Genomic DNA, 21,662 nt, shown 5'->3' on the forward strand with positions numbered 1-21,662 from the left:
TAGCCTCCGCATTCCTTTGAGGCTAAATGATGAAACACGTGTTATTCATGGGCCCAAAAAGTGCATGTCTGTACACGAAATTACGTTTTAAGACAAAATTGCATGGACATCCATTATGTTGTCTGTACACCTTACAGAGTACTCTTTTATTATATGATGTGGAAAAGACTGGCAATAGCATTCTTCAGCACTTCTCCTTTTGTGTTCCTCTGAAGAAAGAAGGTCATACGGGTTTAAACAATCTGAATCTTGATCTGAGTTTTCTACAGGTATACAAAACGATTCAGATCCAACAGTTGTTCTAGATCATCCCTGATCACTGGACTTTCCACAAAAGCTCTTTTCTGATTTTTTTAAACCATGCCTGTATTGCTAAATAGTCTCACATAAAATGAAACACTTATTTTGACAAAATACTGACACAAGGCACTTAAAAAGTACTGTCCCACCAACTGGAACTCCAACCAGCAGCAGAACTCCAACACATATTCCTGCAATTGTCCATGTAATCCATGTAATAAGGGCACTGTAATTCGCTTTGGATAAGAGCATCTGTCAAATGCATAAAAATGTAAATGTAAAATGGGTGGAGGATACTTAGGGGAAGTGACCCAATCTGAGATGCAGCTCAAAAAATGAGAAAGGCTGCATTCCCACTGTCACTTCATCACGCCTCCTCGGGGCCAATGGCCTAATTACCCTTGGGCCAAACAAGGCCAACCAGGGACTGAGGTGGGTTCGATGTCAAAGGTGGAGTTTCGCCGAACATCCCAGTTTGTGTATCCAGCACACAACAGTACAGGCCCAGGTACAAATCCATTAAAACCCCAAATGGAGAAAGCAGTGCCCAATGAAATTACTTTTCATGGTTCATGAACTTTCGTAGACAGTGCGCTGGGACATTGTCCCACTGTTAGTGGAGAGATCACTCGGTACACCTTGGCAGTTACAGTCGATGAGTTGTCAACGCTAACTCACATTTGATATAAACTTGGCTCTATTCTAGATAACATGATACCTCATGACGTTGGTGACATTTTAAGCGCATATTAAGGGTAGAGGTCTGCAACTCGACCCGGGCCCGACAGGACCCGAGAACACGCCGGGTTTCGGGCCAGGTTCGGGTCCGTTTTTCAAGAAGGACTTTGGGTTCTGGTCGGGTTTGGGTTTGTAATTAATAATTAATAAAAAAATAAGTTTCCTTCTTTGTGCTGCGTCTAGATTGTTTCTAAACGAGTTCAGGCTGCATAACGGGACTGTTGCATTGTTTCATATTATTCCAGATTGTTCTGCACCAGATGAAGTTTCTGCACATAAAGGTAAGTCAATGCTTTTTCCCCTTCTGCTCTAGTGTACTGAGGGGCTGGTGTGCCTTGTTAAAACTGTGTATGTTTACTGTTTCAGTACTGTTACAAATGTTGCCAATATGCTTAAATAAAATATTGCCTATTGCAAGGAGAAGACATGAGATAGTGAGCGAATTTGGGTTTGGCTTAAAATCTGATGGCATTTGTTTGTGCCGGTAGGTAGGGTTTCATTTTAAGGCCCGTGCAGACCTCTAATTAAGAGCAGGTTTTTAGGCAACGCTGAGTGTTATTGGCCCAAAGGTGGGAACGCAGATCGATTTTCGTATGGCGGCTCTAGGTCCGAGGCTATTGGCCCTGCTTGGCCAGTATTTAGCCCTGACTCGCACTGGCCCAATAATGGAAAAGTGGCTAATTACATTTTGATGGAGCAGGAAATAGGAGCCTGTGGCAGGGTGGAGGGCGCCCTGAAGCCTCAGAGAGGGATAAAAGCCAAATGGAAGCTGCAGTGTGACGGACACCTGTCCGACACCTCCCTTTACACTAGTGCCGAAATCCGGGAAGGAGGAGGGATGTGCCGTAGTAGAGTCCTCGCCACTATGTTCAACCCCAACGGAGCAGCCGTGGCCATCCACCGGTGGACGGAGGAGCCCGGCCACCTGGAAGCGGAGGAACGGCCTGACCGCGAGGGGAGGAGGGGCTCCCAACCAACCACCTGGAGTGGTTACTGCTGCCAGGGGCAGAGGAGACCTCTACCGTTCACCAAAAACGTCTGGAGGTCTACCTCCGATCTGTCCGGGGAGGCGCAGCTGTCGTCCATTAGAGGGTGGAGGAGTGGCCGAGGACCAAGCTTCTGCTAGTAAATCATTCTTTGGAACGCCCAATTCCCAATGCGCTCTAAATCCTCGTGGTGGAGTAGTTACTCAATCTGGGTGGTGGAGGATGAATCTCGCGTCTGAGACTGTCGCATACCATCACGCATACCATCACGTGGCTTGTTGAGCGCGTTACCGCGGAGATATACAGCATGTGAAGGGCTTCACGCTATTCTCCGTGGCACAACTCACCACGTGCCCCACCAAGAGCGAACCACATTATAGAGACCACAAGGAGGTTACCCCATGTGACTCTACCCTCCCTAGCAACCGGGCCAATTTAGTTGCATAGGAGACCTGACTGGAGTCACTCAGCACACCCTGGATTCGAACTAGCGAACCCCAGGGGTGATAGTCAGCGTCTTTACCACAGAGCTACCCAGACCCCCCAAAGTTTGACATGGTCTTCTGCTGTTGTAGCCCATCCGCCTAAAGTTTTGACGTGTTGTGCATTCAGAGATGATATTCTTCTCATCACAATTGTACAGAGCAGTTATCTGAGTTACCCTAGACTTTGTGAGTTCGAACCAGTCTGACCATTCTCTGTTGACCTCTCTCATCAACAAGTGTCCGTCCACAGAACTGCCGCTCACGGGATGTTTTTTGGTTTTGGCTCCATTCAGAGTAAACTCTAGAGACTGTTGTGTGTGAACATCCCAGAAATACTCAAACCAGCCCGTCTGGCACCAACAATCATGCCACGGTACAAAGTGGTCGTGAGTGCATTTATTCTATATTTATATCACTGGACTTCACTTTGGCAGCAAAATACTTATGTGCTATAAAAATCAGAGGAAAATAGTCAAAAATAATGAGCCAAGGTGAGAAATAATATGACATAAGCTAACAATGTTATTTTAATATTTATATATATATTATATATGAAAAAATAGCAATTTAGTTATTTTGTTTTGCCTTAAATTAGACACTAATTCCATGTTGCTTTTTAAAAACAAATTATGGAAAAGCATCTATATAATAACGCCTATATTTCCTTTGACTTGACTGTGTTGTTATTGGCCTATATTGCATTATTATGCATGGTATAACAACAAATGATCATGCCATAGGGGACATGAGGAGAGAATTATGACAGAATTTGTATTTTTTGGTAAACTTTTCTTTTAATGTGTTAGAATAGAGTATTTAAAAACAACTTACACAACTAATTTAACTCATGGGAACATATTACTAAGCAATGCTTCCTAATTCCCACTAAGGATCGTGTGCTTGGGACCTGAACTCAGTGTCATGCATCAGTTGCATCATCTGATTTGTTAGTGAACTGGTTTCTGGGTAGATGTGAGAGTGCTGGTCAAATGCAGACCAGGAGTGGGATCCTTTCGGCACAATGGTCATAGCCGCCAGATAACCTGTAAAATATACACTTTTTATTATATAAATTATTTTATTAGTAACAATGTGCTATTTAAGGGTGCAAACACAGTCATTTTTAAATTATCCATTTATTACAAAGTCATAGAAATTCTATGGATGGTTAATTTCGGAGAGGCCTATCCTAAGTCCAAGGTTCAGACAATGGCATATGACGTATCCCGTGTCTTATGGTTGGAGTTAGTAATAGACTGAAGTGATGTTTGGCTGGCACGGGCTGCATTTAGTCATCATCACTCATAGACGCAGCAATGGAGTCCAACACGAAGCAGGAATGGTGCTGGATCCAACCGGTTCTTGTGACCTCAGGATAGGAGTCCCGAAGGTCGGGACAGGGAACCAACTAAAATAATAATTTTTACATTTTCAGCCATCCGGTTAAATTGACTGATATTCAAGTCAAAACAAGCACAAACAGCAGAAAATGACTACAGAACGACAGAAACCAAGTCCGTAACCATGTCTGAACCTTATCGGGGACAAAACCATTTTTGGGCTGGGGGTCACGTGTGTAACGGGCCTCTTAATTCCTTTAAAATTTTTAAGGAGCAAGTTTTTAGGTAGGATGGATGGAGTGAGTCCCCACCTCACCACATATCTCAAAACACTCATGTTAATAAATGCATGCTGCCTGAACATTTAAAAGGTGTTGCCTTTGAAAGCCTGTCCTGTCCCTCTGTCAGCATCACGGTACTATCAACTCTCTCAACTGACCGAGGTGCTTGAGAGTTTAAAGCGCTGGCCACCTGCATAACAACGACACCCGCGGCAATCGCTTGTCCAAGGGTAAAGACAACACCTCATGAATAATATCAGAGATGCTTTAACAGAGACGGGCCACTTCTATTCAAATAATTGGAGAAATTGGAACGCCTAACCAAGGAGTTCTGAGCGCCCAACAGTCAACGGATGTAGAAAAGAAGTCCCGCCTTACAGATAACAGAGAATGGCCAGACTGGTTTTACAGAGTGGTGGTGATGTAGTGGTCTAAGCACATAACTGGTAATCTGAAGGATGCTGGTTCAAGCCCCACAGCCAACAACATTGTGTCCTTGAGTAAGGCACTTAACTCCAGGTTGCTCCGGGGGGATTGTCCCTGTAATAAGTGCTCTGTAAGTCACTTTGGATAAAAGCGTCTGCCAAATGCATAAATGTAAATGTAAACTGTAAAAAGTCTCCAGTAACTCAGATAACCGCTCTGAACAATTGTGATGAGAAGAATATCATATCTGAATGCTGAATATTAGAGCACTGCAGGCCAATTGAATAAATGATGCAGCTAAAATTGTGTGGGTGTGTTGGTATGGATGTCAGAGTGTGTTTGCATGTGTGTATGTGTAAAAAAACAACAGTGGCATTATGTAAACAAACTGGAATTTAAAGGGTTAAAATCATGAAAATGAATGAATATTTGGTAGTTATATTTGGTAAAAAAATTAACTCATTGAAAGTGGAAAATAATATATGTAACATTGTTATGCCAGTTTTTTTGATGCAGACATTTTTGTCCTCCAAGGACCCCTTGAGTAACGTTTTATTGATGCACAACGGTTAACCGCCCAAGTTTGAGGGAACTATAGGAACAGTTTATTTAAATATCACAAAAACACAGGGGCCTGGTATCTCGACGAGTATTGACGCTGACTATCTCCCCTGGAGTCGTGAGTTTGAATCCAGGCGTGCCGAGTGACTCCAGCCAGGTCTCCTTAGCAACCAAATTGTCTCGGTTGCTAGGGAGGGTAGAGTCACATGGGGTAACCAAATTGGCCAGGTTGCTAGGGAGGGTAGAGTCACATGGGGTAACCAAATTGGCCAGGTTGCTAGGGAGGGTAGAGTCACATGGGGTAACCAAATTGTCTCGGTTGCTAGGGAGGGTAGAGTCACATGGGGTAACCAAATTGGCCAGGTTGCTAGGGAGGGTAGAGTCACATGGGGTAACCAAATTGGCCAGGTTGCTAGGGAGGGTAGAGTCACATGGGGTAACCAAATTGGCCAGGTTGCTAGGGAGGGTAGAGTCACATGGGGTAACCAAATTGGCCAGGTTGCTAGGGAGGGTAGAGTCACATGGGGTAACCAAATTGGCCAGGTTGCTAGGGAGGGTAGAGTCACATGGGGTAACCAAATTGGCCGGTTGCTAGGGAGGGTAGAGTCACATGGGGTAACCTCCTCGTGGTGGTGATTAGTGGTTCTCTCAATGGGGCGTGTGGTGAGTTGTGTGTGGATCGTGGAGAGTAGCATGAGCCTCCACATGCTGTGAGTCTCCGCGGTGTCATGCACAACGAGTCACGTGATCAGATGCACGGATTGACGGTCTCAGAAGCGGACGCAACTGAGACTCGTCCTCCACCACCCGGATTGAGGCGATTAACGGCACCACCACGAGGACCTGCTAAGTAGTGGGAATTGGGAGAAAAGGGGACAAAAAAATAACGTTGAGTCCTAACAAAATGTTTTTTTTATTTGACATTGTTAACCTTGCAAGTGGCGGGAAGACAATTTGGCACATGCGAAAAAATCCTCGACAGATTTCATTCCGAAAATCCCCTCAGACTTGCGTTCAAAGCTTTGAATGCATTTCGGCTGAGTCAGAGTTTAGCCTCTTTTCTTTTTATGAGCACTTCGAAAAAGATTAAATCAGGAACGCCAAATTACACTCGACACAGTTGAGCGTCAATACAAGATAATCTTTAATATAACACAAGGGCTAACAGGGAAATACAATAATAATTGGTCCATTAAAGAAAAGAAAAAAGAGAAGAAAAACAAGGTATAAAATTAATCTCGAAAACCAAAACAAATGCATTTCATGACTTCAGAAAAAGACACAAAGTTAAACTACTCAGAATATTGAAGTCTTAAGCACTCGACTTCTAAACGCGTTAAATTACTTGGGTGCAAGATCCCATGGTCTCTCTTCAACGATTTTATGTTGCCAAGAACTATTAGTATTTGCAGTGGCAGGTTTTCCATTTTGTCGTTTAGCACAGACAAGTCGACTATATAGTCTATAATTAATCAAATTAACCATCAAATCTTAAGACAGTTGTCCAAATATGTTCACCAGTAAAACAAGCTGAGGTAAGAGTGGAACTACGGACAGTCCAGGACCAAAATATCGATTAGCAAACAGGTCGATCAGCAGTACGACGAATCTCGTGGAGCGTCATTCGCTAACAAACACCACACTAAAACAATTGCGTGATTTCTGAAACTTCTGAAAACTTGACCAATGGGTTTCGCTTAACGGCAACAGAACAGTTCAAGGAACTTCCTCTTAAATAATCTCAGAGCTGAGGAACTAAACTACATCTTTAATCGACATCTACACTTAGCTACACTAGATCTCCATATAGTTCGTATGATGAGAACATTAAAATATCAAAGACCATATTTATTATTACAAAAAATAACTGACCCCTTTTGGGGAAACCAGCAACATCTGAATGTCTATAAGTGATGTGTGATTTGGTCGGAAAACCAATCGTTCCAGAACGACAGATCTCAAAATCAACTTGAAATGAATGTTCATCGCTAACTGCATTGGGAAGCTTGGATTATAGGGGTGAAACATGGATGACGGCAGAATTTTAGGGGGTGTCAGTTTGGCCCGAGTCACAAAAATAAGGTAATTCCAAGATTGGGGTCTCCTGGGCAGCTACAGCAGGACAACACAAGCTAAACTGTAATATAACTGTAGTGATCAAGGTCTGAAGCAGGACATTGGCTACCCAGAACCCCATCTGGTCCTGTCGAATGAGCACAAGCTTATGTGTTTCTGATGCCAAGAGCCTGTTCCAGTTCCTGTCGCCTTTGTTGGACCTGATAGAAAGAGATCGCGTGAGAGAAATGTTAAAACTGTTGGTTCAACATTGGAACTTTTTTATATTTATGTTGTATAAAGCTTCACCTTTGAATAGAAATAGCGACAGACAGCCTCCTGAGCCCAGGGCTGGAAGTAGAACTCGGCTCTCCTCTCCTCTTCTGGGTTTCCAACCACATCCGTCATCGTCTGAAAGGACACACAGAACATGTCACCAGAACGATATGTAACCGTTGGCCTTCTGGTGCGACAAACGTTTAAGACAAAATAGATAATTGCTTTGCAACAATCTACCATTAAAATGGCCTGCAGAGAATTCAACAACGCTCAATTATAAATGGCTGTAAAACAACACCCGAACCCCCCAAAGTCATTATTAGTCCAGTCAGTCCAGTAACTAACACTCAACTGAGCAAACATTGAATGACCACAGCTTGAGCGAAGGTTAAAACAAGCCCTTCCGTCTATTAGTGAGCATAGAATTTAAGGTACACTATAAATCCCAACGGGACCTCCAAAACACTTTTTGCAAGGGGAATTGTGGCAGGGAGGATCCGGGTCTTGATGCTGCACACTTGGCCCCTAATCAGGCTAATCAATCCCTCAAGAGGGGTAAAGGCGAGCGGAGGTGGCAGTTCCAGGGAGAGTGTGTTACGTGCAGCTGCCCTGCATGTGTTTATGTTTGTCTTTTTGTTTAAGTTTTTAATGAAACTATTACTTCTATTGTTAAGCCGGTTCTTGCCGCATCCTATCCATTTAACTTCATTACACTGGTGCTGCAACCCGGGAATGAGGAGGGATGCACCGTGGTAGAGTCCTCGCCACTACCATCCACCCCAATGGAGCAGCCGCGGCCATCCGCTGGAGGACGGAGCAGCCCGGAAGCCTGAGAGTGGAGGAAAGGCCGCAGACCACCTGGAGTAGTCAGGGCCGCTGCCAGGAAGAGACCCCTACCAACCGCTAAAACACGGCGGGCTCGAGAGAACCGCTGCCAGGGATGGGGAGACCCCTTCCGTCCACCGAAAACATGGCAGGGCGTTCCGTCCGCCAGGGGCCAGAGGACTGCCTCCAATCCGCTCGGGAGGCACAGCTGTCGTCCACTAGAGGGTGGAGGAGTGGCCGAGGACCAGGCTACGGTGTATCGGAGAGCCGACAATTACGTTATTTTTTTCTTTCCCTCTCCTCCGCTGTCATTTCATTTTGTGCCTTTCCCACTTGTTTTTCACTCCCTGTCCCCCTTACAGGTCCAAAGAGGCAGGGATGACCTACCATCAGACAGGGCCAGAAATGGGGGGGGGGGGATGTATGTAATGCCAGGGGCTCCCTGGCCTGAAGGAAAGGAGGGAGGAGTGTGGCAGTGAGGAGGGCGGGCCGGGTCGGGATGCTGCACACCCGGCCCCTAATCAGGCTAATCAAGCCCTCGAGAGGATAAAGGCGACCGGAGGCGGCAGTTCCAGGGAAAGAGTGTTACGGGCAGCTGCCCGGCCTGTGTTTGTCTTTAAGTTTGTTATTTGTTAATTGAACTTTGCTACAGGAATTTAGTCGTAAAACTTGTTTTTGATGGAACACCATTGTGCACTAGATGTCACATTTATTCAAGTCCAGTGTTGGAGCTGAAAGCTGTTTGGTGGGCAGGTTTCTTACCTTCAGGTCCCTGCACTGTGACTGCAGCCAGTCGTTGATGAAGCCCTGCGGGTCTCGAGCAAAGCTCAACATGAACTCCCTCTGAGTCTTCAGCTGGTTAATGGTTTCAATGGTCTCATGAATCTGAAAGACAAGGGCAAACAAACATGTTAATCAAACAGACTACAATTAGATCACTGTGATTTAACGGCTTACTGTAATTAGATTACAATGCTGTCACTAAATACAAAAGGTCAACGACAGACAGTGAAGACAAATGGAGAAGAGACCTTTGCAAGATAACCAGTGATGTAAATGGTAATGGTAAATGATCTGCACTTATATAGTGCCCTTTTTTAACCTTAGAGGTTACCAAATCGCTTTAAACTGTGTGCCATTCACCCACACACCAATGACAGCAGAGCTGGAATGCAAGGTGCTAGCCTGCCATTGGAAGCAACTTGGGGTTCAGTGTCTTGCCCAAGGACACTTCGAGTCATGTGGGCCGGGAATCGAACCACCAACCCTGCGATTAGCGGCCAAACCACTCTACCACCTGAGCCACAGCAGCCCTGTGAGGCTATTTACTGTTATCAAATCAGACAAAACAAACCTATCTGAATGGGTTGCTTTGGTAACGATGTAGGTGTAGCCACGTGATGGTGCTTTCAAAACAGATGCAGGAAAAAATGGAGGCACATCATCTCGCACTCCAAATAAGCACCCTGTCCAGTCGTGGTGCTGGTTTCGAACTAGCGAACTCCAGGGGTGCTAGCCAGCATATTCACCACTGAGCTACCAAGGCCCCTCAACCCATCTTTGATGAATCAATCAATTCACAATCACTCAAACTGCAACATCACGGCTAGATCCAGCACGGAGACACCGTGGGAACTTAAACTGCTACCTCTGGTGTTATTACAAGGCAACCAAAGTTTCTTAGGAAATAAAGCATGACCTGAGGTGACAAAAACCTCAAAAAGCTTGAAGGTTTAAGCATTTTCACTTCTATACCTTGTTGTCGAGCCCTGCAATCTCTTGCTGACTGGCTGTTGACAGCAGGAAAGAGTTCATCTGAGTCTTCAGCGTGTCGTCCACCTCGACATCAATATCATAACACGCAGTCTTCTTCTGATCGTTGGGATCCACGCTGAGACAGAAAAATTCAGTTCAGACCGTAATTCATAGACAGGAATCGTAACGGTGACAGAGTGGCATCACGTTGCCAAGAGTTACCTTATGACGTGGTTGATGATGATTGGCTCGGGGGGCATCAGTAGCGCATGCAGACGCTGAGGGATCTCTGAGAACTTCATCCTCTGGGTCTCAAAGATCTGGAACGAGAACCGCGATGATTATTCCAATGAAGCTGGTTCTAAAATCACTAGGATTAGAAATCATCTTCTCGTTAATGGATATGACTTTAGGTAATTATATGAGAGAGAGAGAGAGAGAGTGTGCAACTTAAAGCCCTTTTGCGGGTTTGTTTACATTTGAATTTTTGACAGCTGGAGTTTAAATTAATGAGCATTTGTACATTCAGATAACGTACATCTTTGGGATTGTTCCCATTTTTGATCATCCACTGTGTGAAAAACATGTCAAATCGGTTCGATAAAGCTTAGCACACCATTCCAGAACAGTCTGAAGGTCTGTGCCAAATTTCGTGGATGTATATTGAAAGCTATAGGAGGAGTTAGTGTTTCAAATTTTAGTCTCAGTTTCGGGAATTTGAAAAAAGCCTTCGTCAAGCCAACATAAATACAAAAATGGGAAAAAACGAAATACAAAACGTATTGAGAGAAGACAAGTAAAATGAAAATAGCGCAATAAAAATTAGATGTATTTAACCAACACTCAGCATCACTTTTCACACCCACGGATTGCTCAAAGTCTATCTGATGATATCAAATAAAACTGGCAAGATATTCACATAAACCACAATCAACCAATCAATCAGATTTTCCACAAATTCTTACGCTCCTTTAAATTTAACAGAGAAGCAGTCATTACCTGTTGGAGATACTTGTCACAGTTGATGAACTCTCGCTCATGGGGGTCCTGCAGTTTATGGGTCTTCACATACTGCCACAGAGCTTGAATGATCACGGGTCGAGTCTGAGTGTGGATGCCCAGCAACCTCGCCAGTCTGGGGTCCAACTTAAACTGAGGAGGCTGGAGAGAGATTGAGGTTTCCCATCACAAACATTCAAAGTTAGACTGAATCAGCAGAGTATTCTGGATATTCGCAAATGGGGACGTTTATCAAAGTGGAATTGCGCCATCTGGTGGAGGTTTCTAAGAGACTTAGTTTTCCAATAATTTTTACATCTATATCAGCATTGGCTTATATTATTAGTCAAAGCAGATATAAAACTTTTTGTTTCTCACCTGGTAGTCAAGCATGAGCAGTACAGTACAGCGCACACCAACATCTCCAGGTCTCTTCACCTGAAATCCATCAGTTTCCTGAGTTGTAGCCGTTCTGTGCCACTGAAAACATTAAAAACAATGAAAACTTCAACATCTGGCATGGCCTTTGAAATAGATTATTGATAAGTCTTAAAAGGAGTAGACCAGGACTCTAGTGTAGGTATTACATTTTAAGATTTCTCACCTCCACCAAATGATTGTCAGGCCCATACAAGTCTTTGTCCAACTCAATCACTAAAGACTTAAAAAAAGAGGAGAACTTCCTCTTCTGTTTCGTGGCTTCGTACTTGGACACAGCAGTCTGAGAGACAAACATATAAACATGGTCAGTGAGATAACTCAACACCACGTCCATCCAAGACCTTAGTGCACTGCCACAAGTCGAACAAGCCAACCCCCATGTCTCTGGGGGCCAAAATATGGTGCTCTAGGTTGTTGTTAAGGCTTTTCTATGTGGTTGTGGGTGGTTGCTAGGGTGTCTCTAAACTTACCTTAAAGTCCTAATTAAAAAGAGGCCACCCCCATGTCTCTACGACATTCTGATACCAAGATATGGTGCTCTAGGTTGTTGCTAAGGTGTTGCTATGTGGTTGTGGGTAGTTGCTAGTGTGTCTCTAAACTTACATTACCAGTCCCAAGTAAAAAGAGGACACCCCCATGTCTCTACGAAATTCTGGTACCAAGATATGGTGCTCTAGGTTGTTGCTGAGGCATTGCTATGTGGTTGTGGGTGGTTGCTAGGGTGCCTCTAAACTTACCTTACAGTCCTAATTAAAAAGAGGCCACCCCCATGTCTCTACGACATTCTGGTACCAAGATATGGTGCTCTAGGTTGTTGCTAAGGTGTTGCTATGTGGTTGTGGGTGGTTGCTAGGGTGTCTCTAAACTTACCTTAAAGTCCTAATTAAAAAGAGGCCACCCCAATGTCTCTACGACATTCTGGTCTAGGTTGGTGCTAAGGCATTGCTATGTGGTTGCTAGGGTGACTCTAAACTTACATTACCAGTCCCAAGTAAAAAGAGGACACCCCCATGTCTCTACAACATTCTGTTGCCAAGATATGGTGCTCTAGGTTGTTGCTAAGGCATTGCTATGTGGTTGTGGGTGGTTGCTAGGGTGTCTCTAAACTTATCTTACAGTCCCAAGTGAAAAGAGGCCACCCCATGTCTCTACGACATTCTGATGCCAAAATGCGGTGCTCTGGGTGGGTTGCCAGGGTGTTGCTATGTGGTTGCAGGGTTGACATGGGAGTCTCTTGAGCTGATGAGTTCAATCAGGTGTGATTGATTGAGGCATCATCCAAAATGTGTAGTGTTGAGGAGCCTCCAGGACAGGTTTGAGAACCACTGGTTTAGGCCAATAGTAATACTAGCACCTTGCTAAAATAAACACAACTATGATATGTGAGAATTTCGCTTACGTCCTCCAGAAGACGCCCTTCCACGCGCAGCTCCCATGATGCAACGGTTCCCTCTCCGTCCTCAGCATCGGGTTTGGCCGGATTGAAGGTGTTGGAGATAAATATACGTAGCTTCCGCTTTTGCTGCATAGAACATCAAGGTGTTGAGTGCCAATATTTAAACAAATCACAAGAGAACTGTACAATTACATTGATGGAAGCTCAGATGTTATTTTTTTAATGCAAAAATGCCTTCGATGTGAACGGGCCATCCGATGGCACCTTTTTACCTTTGTACACATGTGCTAGAGTGACACTTTTGACCGTTATGGCATGTTTCACTGTTTTTCACAATTCAGTGAAGTATTGCTTGATCGGCACCAATTAATGGGTAAAACCAATATATCGGTCTACGTCTAGACCGATATGTCGGTTTACCCATTGATCCGATATATCGGTCCGCGTCCAGACCGATATGTCGGTTTACCCATTGATCCGATATATCGGTCCACGTCTAGACCGATATGTCGGGTTTACTAATTAATCTGATATATCGGTCCGCGTCCAGACCGATATGTCGGTTTACCCATTGATCCGATATATCGGCCCACGTCTAGACCGATATGTCGGGTTTACTAATTAATCTGATATATCGGTCCACGTCCAGACCGATATGTCGGTTTACCCATTGATCCGATATATCGGTTTACCCACTGATCCGATATATCGGTCTACGTCCAGACCGATATGTCGGTTTACCCACTGATCCGATATATCGGTCTACGTCTAGACCGATATGTCGGTTTTACCAATTAATCAGTGCCGATAGTTGCTTTTGGAACTAAAATGTGAACGGGCCATCCAATGCCACTTTTTTGAACTTTGTAAACATGTGCTAGACGCACATTTTTGCCCGTTATGGCATGTTTGGCTGTTTTCCCAATTGGTCCAATTATTCCTGTATCGGCACCGATTAATGGGTACAACCGATATATCGATATACGCCTAGACCTTTATTAGGGATGCACTGAAATTTCGGCCACCGAAAATGGCATTTTTTTTGTTTTGGCCTAAAGAGAAAAAAGGCCGAAAATATATGCCTCCCCGCCCCTCAGTGCTCAGGTTTCCCTGTCAATCGATCTAGCCATTATCACGGCGCTACCCAGCAAAGGCTGATGCAGGCGGTGTGGAAATACTTCAAAGCAGTATATATTCAAATAATATATTTAATATTGTTGTAATATATTTTCAATCCAATTTTGGTGCGTTACTTTCAATAAAAATGTGATCATTTTACTGGTTTGTAGGTTTTCCATTTCAGATTCATTAAATTCAGGAAATTTATTAAAAAGTATAATATTAATACAATTATTTTAAAACAGGTCATTTTCGGTTTTCGGCCAAGTGCATCCTGAATTTTCGGTTTCGGCCCAGAATCTTCATTTCGGTGCATCACTAACTGATATATCAGGTTTACCTGTTAATCGGTGCCGATAGTTGCTTTTAGGAACTACCAAAACTCCACTAACAATCGCCCTCTAATAAACCATCAAATATGTTCAGACAGGCTTGATGGTGTAGGGTTGTGCACTTGGCCGGATCTAAGGGGAGGGGGCATTGCCCCTGTAGAATTTTCGTCCCCCCCCAGTTCTGACCAAAAAGAGACAACAACTTGCCCACTCTAAAGATCTAAATGCCTCTCCAAAGCTTGCACAATAGTACCGGCCCTGGTCGCGCAGCATTTTTGCTTTCAGTGTGGACAGGCACATTACCCGTCGCTGGGTTAGCATGGCACAACAATGTCGGAAATCTCAAAAATCTCCAGGTTTACCTTGATTGGTCTCTTGAGGGCTTCCTGAATATCGAGTCTCTTCCGCATGATGGTTTGATCGAGTTTACGCTCAAACGCCAGCAGATCCATGTACGCTTGAGACTCTGGAACAAGCTCTCTGATCTGATAAAGACAAAATAACGATTTATCTGCACATCCAGGAATAATTAACAATATGAAGGGCTTTCGCTAACAACTTTAAGTTTGTATGAAGGTTGTTTGGTTGTAAAACTAGATGCATTAGCTACATTTGATGTGAAGACTTAAAATATCAGATTTTATGGGCACTTACTCTCTGAGGTAGAATTTTATCTGCCATTTTCTTCTTCTTGGCACTAAAACAGAGAAATACAATCCATGTAATGCGATCAGTTTCCGATAGAAATAATTAAATAAAGAAATAATGTATTTATTAACAAGTAAATGCAATTAAAATGCCAATTTAATCAGTAGAGATGGTCTTACTGTTGGTTGCGATTCTGTTGCTGGACCTGTTGGATCTGATTTGGTGCCGGTCTCTTGCGGGACGGGTCCATGACTGGCATGCCGGGGCGGGACACTGGACTAGCCCCGTAACCCGGGGGTCCCATGGAGGGTCCCTGAGGAGTCATACGATTGGCTGGAGGCATTCCGGGTCTCTATAGAATTGAGATGAATTATCTAGTTGCATGAATGAACAAACACAAATAATTCCTACACCTATTTTGACTTTAGCCCTTAATATTAAATAGGAATACATCCTATACATTTAAAAAAAATAATAATATTATATATATATATATTTTTTATTATAATGCTGTTCATTATTTTGGACCTAAAAATCAAAAAGCAACAGTTATTAGGCTTGTGACTTATACATACATCAGTGCAACCACATACAACAAGTTACTATGATGCACTTAAAGGCCTAATCAACTACACAAGCCATAAAAACACTATTTATAATCAAGATCACTTTCCCAAAAAGTTAATATGCATTTATTTTAATTAATCTGATCTAAGAAAACACAGAACGCTCCCTAAACAGTAGCGCGTGGTTCGCATTTACATATCTTTCTGGGAACCAACTTCTAACGTTGTAGAAACGTTCTTTTAGAACCAAAACGAACGTTCTGAGAACCAAAAATGGTTAGTTTGGTTGATTGGTCGCACGCGCTAGTAATCATAATGTATCCCATTCTCATTTTAGCACGATTCCTTTCAGTGTTTTTGAGTCTGGGTGTTTTATACATTGAATAAAATCACAGATTCCGCATATAAACATTTAAATTAAACCCCCTCGGGTTTCATCAGCTCTTTGTTCTCCGTGCGTCTTACCGGGTATCCGGGCCCGGGCATCGGTGATCGGTACATGTGGTTCTGCGGACCGCCTGGTCCCATCCGTCCTGAGGGGGTACCGGGACCCATAACGGGCCCTGCAACGGCCACCGGCGGCCCGGGTCCCATCGCCACTGCTGCTCCGACGCCGCCGCCCGGTGTCGCAGGCTGAAAACCACCACGCGCAGCCATCTTCTTCGAGCCGCAGACAGAGCACCACTGGAGTGACGCGGGCGACTATCGCGAGAGTTCAACAGCACTACGGATGAGCTTCTGAGCTTTGACCAAGTGTCGCGATACTCCCGCTTGGCGCAGTGACGTCATCTTTAGCCTGGTCTCTTGAGTTGTACTGTTTTATGATTTTATAGTTCATTTTTTTATAATACATTTTAAAAATTAGTTCATGATAGAAATACTTTTAAAAAAATATGTGTTTATTTGTATTATTTGAAATTATATTTTATTTGATCTGTATTCCTAATAAAGTGAGAAGGCAAGAATAAAAAGTTTATTTTAACATGTATTCATATGATTTTTATTTATATGTAATGTATATAGCGTTGGACAATATGGAAAGGCTTTCATGTGAATTTAATCGTAATAAAACAAATTACATTGAAAAACATTCGGTCTGTAATTAAGCCCATATAATAAAAAATAAATAAAAAAAATCTCCCAATAAATAAAACCAAGAGGACAAGGTTGATTTATCCCTGGCACAAATACATGTGACTAACAACAATGTCCACAAGGGGGAGACAAACACACACACACGCACGCACGCGGACACACACACACACACACACACACACACACACACACACACACACACACGCGCGCGCGCACGCACACACTCACACACACACTCACATATATATACACACACACACGCACGCACGCACGCGGACACATACACACACACACACACGCACACTCACATATACACACACACACACACACACACACACACACAGTCGCACACACCCAGAGAAAAACACACACACACACACAAACACACAGAGAGACAGACACACACATATATATATATATATATATACACACACACCCAGAGAAAAACACACACACACACACACACACACACACACACGGACTCACACACACATAGTCGCACACACCCAGAGAAAAACACACACACACTCACACACATACAGTCGCACACACACACACACACACACACACACACACACACACATATACACACACACATACAGTCGCACACACCCAGAGAAAAAAAACACACAAACACACAGACACACTCACACAGAGAAAAAAAACACACACACATTCTCACACACTCACACACACATATACACACACATACAGTCGCACACACCCAGAGAAAAAAACACACAGACACACACACACATTCTCACACATACAGTCGCACACACACACACATACACAATATCACATATACACACACAGTCGCACACACCCAGAGAAAAACACACACACACACACACACAGAGAAAAAAAAAACACACACACACATTCTCACACACACATACAGTCGCACACACCCAGAGAAAAAACAACACACAGACACACACACACATTCTCACACATACAGTCGCACACACACACACATACACAATATCACATATACACACACAGTCGCACACACCCAGAGAAAAACACACACACACACACACACAGAGAAAAAAAAAACACACACACACATTCTCACACACACATACAGTCGCACACACCCAGAGAAAAAAACACACACACACACTCTCACACATATACAGTCGCACACACACACACACATACACAATATCACATACACACACACATACACACTCACACTGTCGCACACACCCAGAGAAAAAAAAACACACACACACAGTCGCACACACCCAGAGAAAAAAACACACACACACACTCTCACACATATACAGTCGCACACACACACACACATACACAATATCACATACACACACACATACACACTCACACTGTCGCACACACCCAGAGAAAAAAACACACACACACACTCTCACACATATACAGTCGCACACACCCAGAGAAAAACACACAAACACAGTCACATACACACACACACACTCTCTCACACACACTCACAGTCACATACACACACACACACACAGTTTATTATGGTATGTATTATGGTAGCCTAATAACACACATTTCTTCAGCATTCAAACATCTCCATGTCCTTCATTGTGCCATTGTCCAAATGCACAGACGTACACAAACACTCAGTATATGATGCTCTGCCTCACTGCGGCTGATTAAAAGAGTCAAACAGCAGTTTTCACACATTGTGATGGCGTCTCGTTTCTTCTAATTCTTCTACCACCTTTTGAAGTCAGTCTTAATACAACCAGTATTTGAAACACGAACAAACCAAACGGTCTTCTTTTTAAATGTTTACTTATTTAACATAAAAAGTACACATACATGGTACGCACGGTCAAAAAACTGTGTTGCTTCCAACATTTCTAACTTCAAACTAAAAACTACATCACATAATACGCTATGACGTAATACTACCTGATTGGAAGCTCAAACACTGAAATGTTATCAAACCTAAACATTACTAAATTATGGATTTTATACCAATACATTTCTAATGAATTTTCAAGAAATAGTTTCCCTTTTTAACACTTAACTGTTTTTAAATTAAACTATTACTTTAGATGAACTAATTCTTATTTGGCTCTTACATTACCCGGCCCCTAATTGGTTAGGCAAGAGGACTAAGCAATTATAACTTAAACACTGAGAGCCAAACAGTTTCTAAATGTCCATATACTATCAACTTGTTTCTTCTCTTTTCACTCTTCTGACATCGCCTCTTCCAACAAGCACAGTTTGTTTACAGGTCTTTCCAGAGTGTTAGTCTTGGTCTTTATCTTCACTCTTCGTACTGTTCCATTGGAGTCCGGCAACGTTTCAACTACTTTTCCCATGAGCCAGGAGTTCCGTGGGGAAGAACTGTCCACTAGTAGCACAACATCTCCCGTCATGAAGTTTCTTCTTGGCTTCAGCCATTTCTGGCACTCCTGAAGAATTGGAAGGTATTCACGTGTCCATCTAGTCCAAAATAAATCCACAAGATATTGGACTTGCTTCCATCTCTTTCTTGTGTACATGTCATCTTTGCTGAAAATCCCTGGAGGCATGTTGGGTTGAGATTTCAACAGCAATAAGTGATTGGGTGTTAGAGGTTCTATGTCATTCACATCATCTGAAACAGTTGTAAGAGGCCTGCCGTTGATGATGCTTTCAACCTCGCACATTATTGTCAGAAGACAATCATCGCTCACTGCCTGCTCTTTCAACAGGGAGTTAAGGATTCTTCGCACAGTCCTAATTTGTCTTTCCCAAACCCCGCCTTGGTGCGGCGGCCGGGCTGTTGAATATCCACTTTATTCCATTTGGCTGCAAGGCTTTTTCAATCTTGTCATTATCCAGCTGTTGAATGGCTTCTCTCAACTCTCTTTCAGCGGCCACAAAATTTGTGCCGTTGTCAGAACGCATGATGGTGACTTGACCTCTTCTACACATAAAGCGACGAATTGCATTAATGCAGGAGTCTGTGTCGAGGCTATCCGCAACTTCGATGTGCACCGCTCTGAGTGTGAGGCAAGTGAACATCACGCCGTACCTTTTGACTGTTCCCGGCCCCGCTTGGTGTCAAACGGCCCGAAGAAATCAACGCCGGTATTTGTGAAAGGAGGTTTATCTGGCAAGACCCTATCTTCAGGCAGGTTTGCCATCTTTTGCTCACCAACCTTTCCATTATTCCTGCGGCACACTGTACATTTGTTGATTATCTTTCGAATTGCAGAATTGGCTTGTGGGATCCAGTACCTGCATCTCAGTTGTGCCAAGACATAACTGCGTCCACAGTGTCCTGTTCTTTGGTGTATGTCTCTCAAAATCAATGTAGCAACTCTGCTGTGCTTTGAAAGAATTGCTGGATGTTTTGCATTTTCTGGCATGGCAGACTTGTTGAGTCTTCCGCCAACCCTTAACGTGCCATCTTGAAGAATCGGATCCAGTTTGAACAGCTGACTGCTGCGTCTGAGCGGTTTACCTTTCTCCAGTACTTTGATTTCTTCTCCAAACTGTTGTTTTTGACTAAATTGGATAATTTCTGACTCTGCAGCAACTAGATCGTCCAAGGTAAGTGATTTATTTTCTGTTGCTTTGAATTTCTTCATTTGTTGTTTTAACTTTGATCTTTCCTTTTCAGAGTCCTTTTCAGTTTGCCTGATAGTTCTTGATATTTCCTTTCTTTCCTCTTTCAGTTTCCACAGATTTTCCTTCACCTTTAAAATCCAGGCCACTGATCTTTTTAGTTTATGCCAGTCCGAGTAATAGTTGATTAGTTTGTTAATTGGTTCAATGTTTTCTTCAACTTTGATCATATTGACTGTAGCTCCATTCTTGACTTCCGGATCATTTTGAAAGCTTTCTTTCCTTTGCACAGGCTGTTCTGACCAGTCACATTCATTGTTCAGCAAGAAGTCCGGCCCATTGATCCATATTCCTCCTTGGACCAAACTCTTAGCTTTCAGGCCCCTGCTGGCTTGATCTGCAGGATTTTCCGTTGTTCTGACGTACTTCCATTGCGATGGCTTGGTTGCTTCTCGGATCAACGAGATTCTGTTCGCAACAAATGTTTTAAAACGAGCAGTTTCACTGTCAATATATCTGAGCACTGTAGTGCTGTCTGTCCAGAAAATAGATCGTTGCAGTGGAACTTGAAGCTCTTGATGTAACATCTTGTCTATTTTAACAGCGACAACTGCTGCAGTCAACTCCAGTCTGGGAATGGTGACCAGTTTGAGTGGGGCCACTCTTGACTTCCCCATGAGGAATGCACAACGCTTCTCACCTTGGCTATTCTCTAGCAGCAGATAAGACACTGTGCCGTATGCAGACTCTGAAGCGTCTGAAAAATGATGTAACTGTGCTGCTGCAGTGCATCCAAAATCTGTAGGCTTCAAACACCTGCTCACATGGAAGGTAGAGAGATGACTGACGTCTTTGATCCATCTTTTCCAATCTTCAGCGTGTTTTCCGCCAATGTTCTCATCCCATCCGTATTTTTCTTTACAAAGATCTTTCAACAGAAGTTTAGCGGGCAAGATGACTGGAGCCAGAAAGCCAAGTGGGTCGTAGATGGAATTCACTACTGATAAAATGCCTCTTCTGGTCATCGGCTTGTCTTGCAGCTTCATACTGTAGGTGAAAGTATCAGTTTCTGTGTCCCACTGTACACCGAGGGTCCTCTCGACCGGCAAAGCGTCATGTCTTAGATCCAGATCTTTCACTTCACTGGCTCTATGCACTTCAGAGATTGACATTAACACTTTCCTGCTATTGCTCATCCACTTTGTTAAAGTGAAGCCTCCGCTGGCACACAGGGTCCGAAGATCTCTAGCTAAGGTCACCGCATCTTCTTCTTTAGCTACACTCTTCAGACAGTCATCCACGTAGAAGTTGCGCAGGACTGTCCGGACAGCTTCTGGAGATGCATCAGCCCTGTTATCTTCAGCAGTTCTTTTCAGTGCATATGAGGCAACACTTGGTGAGGAAGTGGCTCCGAAGAGGTGCACGGTCATTCGAAATTCCTCCATAGGCTCGTTCAACTTGCCGTTGGGCCACC

The 21,662-nt window shown here is 43.5% G+C and overlaps 2 protein-coding genes across 2 annotated transcripts; both read right to left on the reverse strand.

Moving 5' to 3' along the window:
• Positions 1-6,245: 6,245 nt before the first annotated feature.
• On the reverse strand, positions 6,246-16,231 carry LOC127641419 (SWI/SNF-related matrix-associated actin-dependent regulator of chromatin subfamily D member 1). The gene is made up of 13 exons (XM_052124431.1): positions 15,998-16,231; positions 15,146-15,318; positions 14,973-15,015; positions 14,681-14,803; positions 12,871-12,993; positions 11,635-11,751; positions 11,409-11,510; positions 11,031-11,192; positions 10,254-10,351; positions 10,032-10,167; positions 9,039-9,161; positions 7,482-7,583; positions 6,246-7,393 (listed from the first exon to the last, which is right to left on the reverse strand). The coding sequence occupies exons 1-13, from the start codon at positions 16,187-16,189 to the stop codon at positions 7,340-7,342; spliced, it is 1,548 nt and encodes a 515-aa protein (XP_051980391.1). The 5' UTR covers positions 16,190-16,231; the 3' UTR covers positions 6,246-7,339.
• A 3,410-nt stretch (positions 16,232-19,641) lies between these two features.
• On the reverse strand, positions 19,642-21,254 carry LOC127641017 (uncharacterized). The gene has a single exon (XM_052123747.1). The coding sequence runs from the start codon at positions 21,232-21,234 to the stop codon at positions 19,642-19,644; it is 1,593 nt and encodes a 530-aa protein (XP_051979707.1). The 5' UTR covers positions 21,235-21,254.
• Between the last annotated feature and the right edge of the window lie 408 nt (positions 21,255-21,662).

Source organism: Xyrauchen texanus, chromosome 50 (assembly GCF_025860055.1).
Source record: "Xyrauchen texanus isolate HMW12.3.18 chromosome 50, RBS_HiC_50CHRs, whole genome shotgun sequence".
NCBI classification, from domain to species: domain Eukaryota; kingdom Metazoa; phylum Chordata; class Actinopteri; order Cypriniformes; family Catostomidae; genus Xyrauchen; species Xyrauchen texanus.